At 44.5% G+C, this 14,533-nt stretch overlaps 1 protein-coding gene across 1 annotated transcript; it reads right to left on the reverse strand.

The window, feature by feature from the left end:
* Positions 1 to 1,430: 1,430 nt before the first annotated feature.
* Positions 1,431 to 9,705, reverse strand: LOC310862028 (transmembrane protein 26; the record flags this gene model as incomplete). The annotated part of the gene is made up of 5 exons (XM_083769764.1): positions 1,431 to 1,892; positions 2,862 to 3,065; positions 3,493 to 3,675; positions 5,319 to 5,463; positions 9,512 to 9,705. The coding sequence occupies 5 exons, from the start codon at positions 9,703 to 9,705 to the stop codon at positions 1,431 to 1,433; spliced, it is 1,188 nt and encodes a 395-aa protein (XP_083625890.1).
* Positions 9,706 to 14,533: the final 4,828 nt, after the last annotated feature.

Consider the following 14,533-nt stretch of genomic DNA (forward strand, 5'->3'; position numbering starts at 1 on the left):
GCTTGCTTGCGTGCGTGTGTGTTGCTGTGCACGTGTTCTCTCTATAACTGGCATGCATGCCTAATCAAATATAAACATTCTGGCCTGCCTTGGTTGACTTGGCAACAGTGCCATCTCATGGCAGCCACAGAAAAGACAGCCATGGTTGATTTTCTTTAAAATAATACATGGTATTTATAGGGTAGGCAATAGCCTATGTGCATGTTAATATTGCAGTAGTAGGTTATATTTGTGTGACTATTCTTGTCTTCAGTACGTATTCAGCAGTGCCACTAGTTAGATTGAACCGTTGTGTTATGTATGCACTTCCAATTAACAGAAATCCATCCACCATTATAGGCCTAAACCTTGTTTGAACCTGAGCCTGGGTTTATTTTCCTTCGTGGCTCCTGCATGTCAAAGGCATTGCATAAATGCAGTCTCTCTGAATAGGTTTTTCTCCTGCCCTGTGGTCTATTTGGAGGAGACAAGCCTCCAGACAGAGCTGAAACGATATATGTGTAGACCAGTCATTCCCAAACCTTTTCATGTCAAGGACCCCCAAATTGACACTAACTGGCCCGCGGACCCCCATTTGAAAATATATGCCAGGGACACCCCATAAGAGAAGATTTTTACGGCTCTTGCAGAGATTCTCAACCCGTTAAATATCTCTGGGACACCCAATTTATATTAATACAATAATAAATGAATAATAATAAAATAAATAAAATAATGTATATGTTAATTTGAGAGTGACGGGTCCATTTGGCTCCATTTGTACACTCTCAGAATTACAGACCCTTAAGGGTCCAATTGGTTCCAAACTATCATTTAGCTGGGGACCCCCTGGAACTTCCTCAAGGACCCCTGGCGGTCCCCGGACCCCACTTTGGGAACCACTGGTGTAGACGACGGAACGGGGCTGTGTATAGTGGTGGGAAAAGTATTCACTCATATTCTTTACTTAAGTAAAAGTATCAATACTGCAATATAGAAACTCTGTTATACAACATCAAATTGTACTTTATAGTAGGCTTAGGCTACCAAAAGTACTCTGTGGATAAAAGCGCTATGTATTGCACCATTTTCCTTTTACCATTTTACTCATCATGCCAAAATGTCCCATTTCAAGTTTTCAAATCTTTTGAAAATAGCTATTTTCAAATGGCCGAAATGTATAGCCTACCGGTATAATACTGAATATAGGGTTGATTCGGTTGAAGTGGTTAATGTATGTTTTGTAATAATAATCAATCTACATAGTAGGCCTAACTAAAGTTTCCAAATAAATGTAGTGGATCAGAAGTAAAAGTATTGTAAATTGGAAATACTCAAGTAAAAGTATAAACACTTAAGTAATTGCACGTTACTTTCCATCACTGGAGACGCGAGATGTGTTCGAGTGTTCTCTCTCGGTAAGAGAGTTCTCCCCTCGGGGGACTCGCGCCTTATGGCATTTTCAGTCTCTCCACACCGAGTGACGGCTCTAATCTCTCTCTCTCGCCGTCACTCTCGCCCACGCCCTCCATCTCCGCGTGACGGCTCCGGTGGTCCTGGTCCGCCGCCGCGTGTTGTTGACCACTGACCGCGTCATCATCCGCCGCCTCCGCTTCTTCTTCCTTCCCTTTCTTGGCCTCCCAGATTCGACACCACGATGAGGGCGCCAGTGGCGGCGTGTAGCGCGCCCACCGATCCGCCCCCCGCCCCGCCGCCGCCACCACCGCCCCAGGCTGGCGCTGCTCGCACTGCACAACGAATATCCGGTAGAGCTCCAGCAGGACGACCAGGATGTTCTTGCAGGTGAAGAAGATCATCAGCTGGTTGAGCACCCGCTCCTCCACCAGCAGGTACAGGCGGTACACGAGGAATGGCCCGTCCTGCAGCCCCACCGTCAGCAGCAAGCTCCACACCTGGTATAGTTGCAAAAAATAAATAAAGATTCTAAAGGTCTATTCTTAGGGTGCGTTCACACGGGCAGATATGAAACGCAAAGACGCCCTGTTGCTGCCAAGTGAATGGTAGACTGCGTCATTGCGTCTGCCCGTGTGAACCCAACAATAGTCCAGTTTTCGGTGAAGAGGTGACCACCTGAAAACTACAACATGACGTCACGCCGCGGTGGTCACTGCTCACACAACACATCTCTCTGTTTTTACTAACCAGGTGGTCACCTCTGCACCGATAACTGGACTATGAATAGGCCTTAAGACTTTGGAAAGCAGCTCACTTCAAGACTTGGATATCTGAACTGTCTTAAAGGGACACTTCACCCTTTTTGTAAAAAGATATATGTTAATGACGTTTAGAAGCTTTAGAACACTTTCCTGGGGGTCTTTATGTGTGTAATATGTGGTTTTAGATATTTTAGATTGTAGCAGTGAGCTCAGTGTCTCTGATGTCATGGACACTGGGCTCACTTCCTTCCTGGACTACATGTTGTCTCAGTAAGACAGCTCTCCCCCTATCCACAATGAGGAGCAGTGCGCCAAATAATTATGGGAATTGTAGTCCAGGAAGGTAGTGAGACCAGTGTCCATGACATCAGAGACACTGTGCTCACTGCTACAATCTAAAATAGCTAAAACCACATATTACACACATAAAGACCCCCAGGAAAGTGTTCTAAAGCTTCTAAACGTCATTAACATATATTTTTTTGCAAAAAGGGTGAAGTGTCCCTTTAACGAGAAAACTTGTTATCATATGATGGACAATTCAAGAAAGTTCTATGTTATTTTGCAGCCCTTCTTAGATTGCCTTGCTCAAAACCTACTCAGTATTATGCGTGTCTGAAGTACCAGGTCTTATGACTTCACTTAAGACTAGCTATTTTGAGTGGCCAAATAAATAAATAAAAATATTAAATACAAGCTCCACACCTCGCTGGAGCAGCAGGAGGCTCTCTCGTTCCCCACATGGGTAGGAGATGGTTCTTCTTGACGTGGGGTGGTGGTGCCAGGCTGGTGGTGTTGGCCTTTGGGGGGCCTGGTCTGCGTCAGCACCAGGGGGAACTGCATGAGGGCCCAGGAGAAGAGCGCCAAGCCCACAATGATCACCACGCGGTTGGTTTTCACCTCGGGCTCCTTGAAAACAAAGGTTATAATAGTTTTGGATTTTTCATTATAGTTTTAGTTTTAGGCCCGAAAATTAAGGCCTGGCCCTTATACCTGGGCCCTCATCAAACCCTGTATATACAATACACTGCCCCCGCTGCCACCCTTAGATCTCCTATATGGAGCTGACCTGTATCTTGATCTGACCTGATCACACCCTGTACACTCAAGATACCCCTTAGGGGCGAGGTCACTTCTCGCCCCCAGGCGTCTTACTTGTATATAATTATTTATTTATTTTTCAGTTTGTTTTACTTAGTTTTGTAAATGCACAATACAGTTTCAGTTAGTTATCGTTTTTCTTTCCCTTTTCTGTTTTTTATTTAGTTCGCTTAACGGAAATGTTTTTGGAAATGTTAGTTCTAGTTTTTCTGTATAACCATAATAATAACCTTGCCTTGAAGGTGTCGAAGATGTCGAGGATGTCTGCGCCCAGGCCCACGTAGACCATGAGCAGCTGGGACAGCTGGTCGCGGGACATGTCCCCCTTGGGCATCAGCCATCGGCCCAACACCAGCACAATGAGCATGGTCTGCTCCAGGCCCGCCGCCCAGTTCTCTGGGTCTAACTCGCCGATTCCCTGAGCAGGTGGAAGACACATTTTTACGGCTCTATAGCAGTGATACTTCCATTTTAACTCTGGAATGCCAATTCATATTGTAAAATCAATTCAAATTTAACTGTGAGAGTGTACAAATGGAACCAAATGGACATGGTTCCATTTGTATCTCTCTGAGTTATACAGACCCATAACGGTCAATTTGGTTCCTAACTATCTATCATTTAGCTGGGGACCCTCTGGAAATCCCTCAAGTACCCCTGGGGGTCCCCGGACCCCACTGTGAGAACAGTGAGAAAAGCAAGACTTTTCATGAATTAATAACACATTTGGTTTTTCTTCAGTAATTTTTATGAAGAAATCAAATAAAAATCTAAGAAATTCCATAAATTAGAAAACAAAATGTTTAAGTTGTAATGAAAACAGCTGAAAATAGTTGACCTGAAAATGTATGAACCACTGGTGAAAGGAGTGATTATGTGGCATTTCATGTTATCCTGAATACTGTCTGTATGCGTCATCTACATCATCTAGATTCAATGGCTGTCACCCAGCACAAAGCGCACAGCCACGAGGGCCAAAACAAACCCCGGCCAAATCCCACATGAAAGCAACAGCACTAAAACCACCCACGAGGTACAAGATCTGAGCGAGCACAGCATTTTTGTTTTTCTCGTTTTTTTTGGGAGCACAGTGTCTATCTGGACTTCATCTCAGGGCATTATACACTTCCTGCAAGAAACACATTATCTTTCGCCCCTTTTGCCAGATTAAAGACTTTTATCTCTCCTCAGGTATAAGCGTGACGGGGTGGCATCGGCCAGCGTGTATGCGGGGAGGCGGTGTGAGGCGGTGGGGTGGCGGCGACCAGCGTGCCGTGTATGGGGGGAGGCGGTGTGAGGCGGTGGGGTGGCAGCGACCAGCGTGCCGTGTATGGGGGGGAGGCGGTGTGAGGCGGTGGGGTGGCAGCGACCAGCGTGCCGTGTATGGGGGGGAGGCGGTGTGAGGCGGTGGGGTGGCAGCGACCAGCGTGCCGTGTATGGGGGGAGGCAGTGGGAGGCAGTGGGGTGGCAGCGACCAGCGTGCCGTGTATGGGGGGGAGGCGGTGTGAGGCGGTGGGGTGGCAGCGACCAGCGTGCCGTGTATGGGGGGAGGCGGTGGGGTGGCAGCGACCAGCGTGCCGTGTATGGGGGGAGGCAGTGGGGTGGCAGCGACCAGCGTGCCGTGTATGGGGGGAGGCGGTGGGGTGGCAGCGACCAGCGTGCCGTGTATGGGGGGAGGCGGTGTGAGGCGGTGGGGTGGCAGCGACCAGCGTGCCGTGTATGGGGGGAGGCGGTGTGAGGCGGTGGGGTGGCAGCGACCAGCGTGCCGTGTATGGGGGGGAGGCGGTGGGAAGCAGTGGGGTGGCAGCGACCAGCGTGCCGTGTATGGGGGGGAGGCGGTGTGAGGCGGTGGGGTGGCAGCGACCAGCGTGCTGTGTATGGGGGGAAGCGGTGGGGTGGCAGCGACCAGCGTGCCGTGTATGGGGGGAGGCAGTCGGAGGCGGTGGGGTGGCAGCGACCAGCGTGCCGTGTATGGGGGGAGGCATTCGGAGGCAGTGGGGTGGCAGCGACCAGCGTGCATGGGGGGAGACGCAGCGTGAGGCGGCCGGTGGTGACACCCACCGCTGCGATGGGGATGTGAGCCAGCAGGTGCAGCTCGGGACCCGAGGAGACGTTGACGGGCAGCTTGGACTGCAGCAGGCTCAGCTCCAGAAACCAAATGGAGGGGATGACTGTGCTGAGGTAGAGGAACACCATGGGGGAGAACCTAAAAGAAGACACCCAAAGGGGAGAGAGAGAGAGAGAGAGAGTTGTGCAAATGGTGAGTTCATTCCCCCCCATAATCATTAAAGAAGAAAGAAGCTAAATATACTGTGTGTGTGTGTGTGTGTGTGTGTGTGTGTGTGTGTGTGTGTGTGTGTGTGTGTGTGTGTGTGTGTGTGTGTGTGTGTGTGTGTGTGTGTGTGTGTGTGTGTGTGTGTGTGTACGCAAACACACGCACGCCTGTGTATATATATATATATATATATATATACCGTATAGCCTATGCATGCTTTTATTTTATTTAACTTTTTCCAAAATAAGCATCGTATTTCAGACAGGCAATTATTCTCATCATATATGCAAATCCCTCTTGACAGCGCAAAGCCTTCTCCATGAAGAGAGAACTTCAAAGTAAACACTCAGAGAGGGAGAGAGAGAGAGAGGGAGAGAGAGAGAGAGAGAGAGAGAGAGAGAGAGAGATGAAAAAGGCTTGTGTCAAAATGCTCCCTGCATGTGTGAGTGAGGCAGGCCAAGCCGCAACCAAATGATTCTGACAGAGGAACCGTTGCTTTCCGAATGAGCTCTGGCGTCACACTGCTGTACCTTTTTGAAGTATTTGTAATAACGGTTGACCTCAGTTCATGTTTATTCCTCTAAACGTCCCAGGGGCAGAAATATCACGGACCTGGCTGTTAAAAATAATATAAAAAATACTAGAGCCAGTAGGTATTTCCTCCAAGAAAGGATGAGACTCAGACAGACAGAGAGACAAAGAGAGAGAGAGAGATGTAACGGAGGCGATATGGTGCAACGTAAGCAGACAGAGAGACATAGAGCGCAATAACATTTCAAAGGACTAGCTTTGGTGTTGATGGGGAGAGGGAGGCGGGAGAGAGAGAGAGAGAGAGATGTTTTTCTTTGGCTGAGAACATAAAGCGCCTCACAGCTCACACAGAATCTGCCTCTCACCATCTTGGACGGGCAGTTGTAAATTGCTCTTCCCGTTACAACTTACAAGGTCAGAAGTTATTTACTTGCCTCGCAAAAAATGTTTACGTGGAGGACTGCTACTCCTCAATCCTTCCTTCGCCAGCCATTTTTATGAGACAACAGCGTGACTCGCTCTTGTTGGTTGGTTTCTGTCTTATTTTCTTATCTGTCAGCCCAGCAACAATTTTTCATTCATCCCAATAGGGACAGGAGAGAGACAGGAGAGGGAACCATATTAAATGAACAAGCTCATCTGTGTTGTCAAATTATTGTTACATTTTGCTTTGTATTACCTCAGTCTTCTTGTCACACGTTTTTAATAGAGCTGAAAATGAGTTATGCCTTGGAGGGTGTGCGTCTCACAGTGTATACAGAAAAAGTATCAGTGTTAAAGGGACACTTCACCCCTTTTGCAACCAGATTTATTATTTTAATGATGTTTGGGAGACAAGAAACACTTCCCTGGGGTTTTTATGATATGTGTTTTTAGACATTTTAGTATTTCCAAGTGTCCATATGATGTCATGGACACTGGGCTCACTTACTTCCTGGACTACATGTTGTCTCAGTAAGACAGCCCTCCCCCTATCCACAAGGAGGAGCAGTGCACCAAAGCATTATGGGAATTGTAGTCCAGGAAGGAAGTGAGATCTGACATCATCGATACTTTGAAATACTAAAATGTCTAAAAACACATATTACCCACATAAAAACCACAGGAAAGTTTTTATTGTCTCCCAAACATACCGGTAACTAAAATAAGATCTGGTTGCAAAAGGGGTGAAGTGGCCCTTTAATGTATAACATACGACGAATTAGACCATTCCTTACACATGTCAGACCAGCTCTTAATCCAGACAACAGTCTTGTCAAAACTTGACTATTGTAACTCCCTCCTTACTGGCCTACTAGTATGCATACTTAGGCCTATCCAACTGATCCAAAATGCTGCAGCTCGCTTGGTCTTCAACCAGCCTTCTCCGCTCCCTCCATTGGCTCCCGGTCACTGCCCACACAGAATACAAAACTCTGATGCTGGCATTCAAAGCAACCAAAGGTATGGCTCCCCCATATCTTGAAAGTCTGAACGATCCCTACAAACCCTCCCACGCACTCAGTAAAAACGCTGGTACAACGCTCCACACGTCTCTTCTCCCTTCTGGCTCCAAAACTATGAAATGCACTTCCCATTGCAATCAGAACTGCAGCCTCACTCCCAACCTTCCGCCGTAGTCTGAAAACCCACCTCTTCAGACTCCATCATGGCCCGTAGCACTTGCCCTAGCCCCGACATTTTTATGCAGACTTAGATAGCATTTTATGTTGACTTATAGCATTTTTAAGTATACATGCATACAGGTAGTTCCAAGATATTCCTTATGTTCTTAGCTTAAGTCATGATAGCTACTTTGTATGTATGTTCTTGCTTAATGTAAATCGCTCTGGATTAAGAGCGTCTGCTAAATGCCTAAATTGTAATGTATTCATTCGTATAACTCTGAGAGTGTAATGTATGTAATGTAATGTAACCACATCAGAGTTGGATTAATACTGAGGATCTTCCCCCCTGTGGTTAAACTCAGTGTCCGCCTTGAGATTTGGAGCTCGGGGGTTCAACTTCAATCCCCTCTCCAAAGACTATAAAAATGGTACGCAATGCCTCCATGCTTGGCACACAGCATCAAGGGTTGGATTGGGGGTAAGTCCCTGTGACATACTATAGCGTCATGTCCAGGGGGCGAACTTGTAAATCAAGCTGCCTCACGCTATACAGCCTATAGGGCCACATATATTGCTCAGGAGCCATTTGGTTCCCATGAAGGCTACTCATTGAAACAGCTGTTTCCCTGATGGACATTCCGCTACAAACATGACCAGCCTTGACATCATAATAGACATGCTTTCAAATGCTTCTGCCTACCCATCTGTAATTCCGAAGCTCTGAAAAAACTGATAATGGAAAACATACGAGTCAAGGCCTATAGCTAGTTTCCTGCTTGGCAGAAATGGCAATTCAAAAAAACATGTTTTGATTCAGCTTCTTCTTCCTGAAATGCTGAACGAAGTTTTCTCAGCTATTATAGGTATAAGTAAGTATCCACCAAGGTGTTTTTTTTCCCCCACAGAATATAATATATAGCCTATTTAGAATTTGTGTCAATACGAGGACCATGTACGCTATGCTGGAAACGCCAGTGTGACGTGAATATTCAGTTTTATATCTGGTGATATTTTCTTTGAGCATTTTTAGAAGGCTTGAGACCCCTTACTTGGTCACAGAACAGACCCCTTTCCCAGCGGTAATAATAACATTACTTGTGGGTGTGTTTCATTTAGATGTGACTGTCATGACATGATTTCCTTCATGCTTGGCCACAGAAACTCCTAAATGATTTAACCCTGGACGGGAACCCCTTTTGGTGTTTTAAGCATTATGTTATACTTTAGCTGTTGTAAAATAACAGCTCTACAAGCTCATAGTGTGGCACCGAGTGCAGCGCTACAAGCTTGTAGATCTGCTATTTTAGAAAATTCGTGAAAATATGGCGTAAAGCTTTGAATGTATATATTCTTTCAGAGCAAACGTTTTAAACTCAAATCTTTGCTTCAGGGGGGGTCCCTGGAACAACATATTTTGAGATGAGGGTCGACGGCCAATTACATATTTTTCTGGTCCTTGACATGAAAATGTTTGAGAACCACTGACATAGTTTTTCAGAAAACTGTTAGGATTTAGAAGACATTTGTATAGAATCGTCCTCAGGTCTAAAACAACGCGTCACGCTGAGACGCGTTGTGACTCGTGAGCTTGTAGATCAGCTATTTTCAGCAAATGTAAAAACAGTCATTATGACGGCATCGAGGCCCGCCAAAATACATTTCAGTCGACTAAATCAACTAGATTTAGTCGACTAAAATCTCATGATATTTAGTTGACTAAAACTAGACTAACACTAAAACATTCCAGGTGACTAAAATGTGACTAAAACTAAATGAAAACTATTCAAGAGGCTTATATGACTAAAACTACTGCCAAAAACAACTCTGATGCTCTGTTATACCATTTCCACTCGGCGTTCCGAGTGCACCTGAGCGTGACGGCCATCTCCACGCCCAGCAGGGCCACGCCCGTTAGCAGCAGCCAATAGAGAGGCTCGCCTTTGACAGCCACCACCCGCCACACCGTCACCATGCCGTGCACGGCAAACAGGAAGCGGCTGAGGAGAGCCAGCAGGATGTTCAGGATACGGCACATTTCGATCTGTCCCAACAGTGAGCAGGCCTGTGTGGGGAAGATATAAAGGGCTGTCATTCTTTGTTTACATCTAGAATTATGATTTATCTCTTTGATCCGTGCTGTTGATTCTGATCGAGGTTTCACAATTATATGTTAGACAGTCGCGCTCTAGCCCGACAGATTGATGCTTTATGCTTTACTTTGACAGCTTCACTGCACGTGCTCGAAGATCTAGCAGATCTACAAGCTCACAACGCATCTGTGATTCAGCAGGTATATAGGAGATATTTCAGATGAAGGTTCCTTGAGGTAATCATGAGATTGTTTCCCTGCTCACTGAGCTACTCTACCATCTATTGTTTTTTTATTTTGTATCTTATGGCATACCCCATGGGCGATGAAAGGACAGAGATGGTGATAAGCTTGAGCATGTTGAGTTGGCTGCCTTATCTTTCCTATGGCAGCTGGTCAATCAGCGCAGTTATTTTATTGTACATGAGACACTTTGGAATTATTTATATTTTATTTATTTCAAGTATTAAACTTGTAAAAATGATTGCACTATCCATCACTCTCCTGTTGGTGAGATAGGATGTTAACAATCTGGTTTTTTGGTTAATACTACTTGGTTAATTTGACTTTAATTAATTTTAATTTGTGGTAAATCTACTTCAATGAAGAATGAAGCAAGCAGACCTTTCATCTCAATGATTTATGCTGAATTTGATTTCCATTTCTCTGCAAACATTGAGTGAGAGGCTGTTGTTCTCAGATGGGCCATATCCCAGATCGTGGGAATTCATTCTTACATAGGTGGTACTCAAGGTGGGGGTCCGGGGCCTTGGGGATTTTCAGGGGGTCCCTGTAGTAGGATGATTTATACAGACAGCATCACCATCATTTCAACAACTTAATCCATGATTTATACACTGGCTATTCAAGAATAGCAGATGTACAAGCTCACGATGCGTCACTTCGTGCCACGCTTCGAGCTTGTACATCTGCTATTTTTGAGCATTAGTGCATGGCCAAACAACAATTTGGGCGTCCTTGACCCCCACATTGATTGAGAACCAATGCTATAGGCCTATATAGGCTCTGTGCATTCATATTCACAAATGTTCAAAAATAGCAGACATACACAAGCTTGTATTATAGGGATATTATAGGGATGTTAATAGTAAATCTATTAATCACCATTAATAAATTAGTCAATTAAACTTAACAGTTAATAACTAATCAAATGAATGCTTTTGCATGTGATGTGACAGAGAAGACAGTGCACTTTTCATTTGATTCTATTCCTCATACAAAGATGCCATTGCCTGGCCCTGTATCGCAAATGGTCAAATAACTATTTGATTAAGGAATATAATATGCCGGCTTTTGTATACTTTCTGTATATCAGCAAAGTATAGATTTTTATGTTAGACATTGAGGGAAATGAAGATTCTCTGATTTTTTTTTAAGCTTATCAAAACGTATCTATCAATTAATGCATTAATCGATAATTCCCATCCTAGTAGCTTGTATAGATCTGCTATTTTTGAATCACCAACGGTAAAATCTAAAAGGACCTGGTTGGTGGTTGGTCCTGGTTGGTTCATGTAGAACACTGGTACCAAACCTTTTCATGTCAAGGACGCCCAAATTGACACTCATTAGCCCGCGGACCCCCCATTTGAAAAGATATGCCAGGGACCCCCATAAGAGAAGTTTTTACGGCTCTAGCAGTGATTCTCAACCATTTTATTGTCAAGGACCTCCAGTTTGACATGCATTAGTATCCATTTTAATCCATTTGTACATTCTCAGAGTTACAGACCCATAAGGGTTAATTTGGTTCCAAACTATAATTTAGCTGGGGACCCCCTGGAACTGCCTCAAGGACCCCTGGGGGTCTCCAGACCCCACTTTGGGAGCCACTGATGTAGAAAATATAAATTGTGAAGACCGTGTGGCTAAAGTACAGATTGCAAGCAGCTCTTATCCTCACAGATTTTGAACCCAATTAGGCTCTCCAATTAGGCCCAATCTCAGTGCAGGGTGAAAATCCCCTGTCATAAGGCTTTTTCAGAGCAGAGCAGATCGTTCATGAGAAGTTGCCCGGGGGGACAGCTTTATCCCCTAATTGGTTGAAAAGAGCTTGCTGCTTAAATCAAGACCAAGGTTGTTATTTTAAAAATGAACCTTTTGGAAGAAGAGACTGAACAGAAAATTATGATCCAAGTTACAGTAATATAAAAACAAATAATCTCTCACAACCACACGTTGAGCAAGAGAAGAAAGGGAATGAAATTGTTTAAATACCGATATCTGGAAAGTAGGCTATTAAAATGTTTCTTATTATTTGGACAATGGTTGCCGTCAAAATACTAAGGTATACATTTAGATATTTTGTGTAAGAATCAAGTGTTTGTGTGTTTTTAGATATACAGTACATTAATATGCTGCAAGGGGAATTTAATATTAAACTTAATTTAATTATTAAATCATTTGACATAGTTGCCATACAACATGTGGAAGTGAGTAAAGTGACAGACCGAGAGAAAATTGAAAAAAAAGAAAAAAAGGACAAATCATATACAGTAGTGCATTATAGCCCGGGTCCATCCTTATTATATATTTGTCATTTACCATTAAAGTGATGCCAGACAGCGAGAGTCTCGTTCAGCACAGCTGGCGAATCAGAAAGACAACATTCACCCAGCCGGAACATTGTGAGTGAAGCATATGTACTCTGCCAGTACTGATTAGTAAGGCACTGCTACTGTAATGATTCATACAGTATGTATACAGTAGTCTATGTATACGTTGCTTGCCATAAACATCAGATCTGCAAGCTCACAATGTGTTTGATGTGACGTGTCGTGAGCTTATAGATTGTCCATTTTCGTGCGACACCATCACGTGACAAATTATACAACCGCATTAGTCATCTCTGCCCGTCAGAGCTAATATGGACTGCACCGGCAAATCAAAAGGAATAACACAACGCTCTATATATAGGCTACGTTTGATCACTTGACATTTTGTTTCTGCAATTTGAAATGTTTGTCATTTATAGGCCTATCATTCCAGGTTTAAAGTTAGCATTAATGATCCGTGCTGTAACCGTTTGTCGCAGTCGCTGAACTAGAAATCCAACTCAAGCCCCTACAATAATGAATCTAAAAGCCTTTAATAACTCCAAGGCCTTTAACAGACTATATTTCAAACAGAGTAACACGTTGGAGCACATTATTAATTTAGTAAATGTACTGATTGCACTTACAGAGGTAAAAGCCAGATGCTTAGTTGAATGACCCTTTTATATCTCTCCCAAAAGTTCCCAGCTGTCTTTGGGGACGGAGTTGATCAAAGCGGGGTCACGGTCCCATGCATGCGTATGTGTGTCTCTTTATGAAGTGACCACTGGTTCTGAGTGAGGAACCTCCAACCTGACCGCCGAGCCCTGACTGTGCAGGGTAACCCATTGGATGAGTAGGCACTGCAAAAGTCACTCTGTGTGTGTGTGTGTGTGTGTGTGTGTGTGTGTGTGTGTGTGTGTGTGTGTGTGTGTGTGTGTGTCCATGCCCGGCCGCGCGGTGCCATTGGAAGTGAAGGCCCGTTGGATAACGTTTCCTGCCCCTGCTCCCACATCTTCATCCTCATCCGTCATGATGTCATCTCTCCTGGCCCTGAACAAAGTTATCTCCCTGGTCCTGCCATGGGGCCACGTTCAAAGAGCTCTCAACCCTGCCCTTTTCCCCACCCATGCCTGGTCTGCTTCTGCACTGCTTGGCCTGATAAGAGCCTCGACGCTCCCCCACAGTCCCCCAGCCCACACACACCAAGCAACACGGTGCAGCCAGGCAGGCGGGCACGCGGCCCCGCAGCACCCCTCGCTTGAAGGCTTTGGGCTTGTAAATGTTTGGCTATTGAGGCTTTTGAAATTGGATGCTGTGTTGGTTGATGTCAGGACTGTCCAGGGACTGTTGGGTTTATGTTCCTGGTTGGCAATATATTGTAGTAAGCTTCTTAACTTTTTGAAGAGTGCCTTGGTTTTTATTTTGTATTGTTGATGCTTCGATCCCCCATTCCCCCCCTTTTTTGGACCAAAGCAGCACCTTTGCTTCACTCTTTTTCAGCCTATCTTCATATAACTGTCCTCACTAATGCTAAGTTGGCAGCCTTTCTTTACTTACTGTGTCTCAGAGGAGGGGCATGGGAGTTCAGAAAACATGCCAAACAGTGACATCATTGGTAGGCAGGTTTGGTATAAACCCAAACAAGATTTAAAACATTTTATTAATGCAAGAACAATGGCCTCGGGACTTCCGATAGGCGGCTGACTAAGATGGCAGCATAAACTGTAGCTCATTACAACATGTAAGAACAATGGCCTCAATTCAGCATGCTAACTTTATGGGGAGAGACAGGCTGTAGTTTATATTGGCTTGGGATCCCAATCGATGATGTCACTGGTAGACAGTGGTGGAAAGTAACTAAGCACTTTTACTTAAGTACTGTACTTAAGTAACATTTTGAGCTATTTGTACTTTACTTGAGTATTTCCAATTTCCAATACTTTTACTTCTACTCCAGAGCCACAATTTCTACTTTTACTCCACTACAATTATTTGAAAACTTTAGTTACTAGTTACTTTGGAGATTTTAATTTTGATTAGAAAACATACATTAACCATTTCAACCCTATACATTTCGGCCATTTGAAAATAGCCGATCTACAAGCTCTGCGACGCATTGTGAGCTTGTAGAGCTTGTGCATCTGCTATTTTCAATAGAATTTGTACACAATTTAACTTGTGAAATGGCACATTCTGCACAATGAGTACTTTTACTT

The sequence above is a fragment of the Protomyctophum parallelum genome (assembly GCF_964188405.1).
Source record: "Protomyctophum parallelum genome assembly, chromosome: 7".
NCBI classification, from domain to species: Eukaryota; Metazoa; Chordata; class Actinopteri; order Myctophiformes; family Myctophidae; genus Protomyctophum; species Protomyctophum parallelum.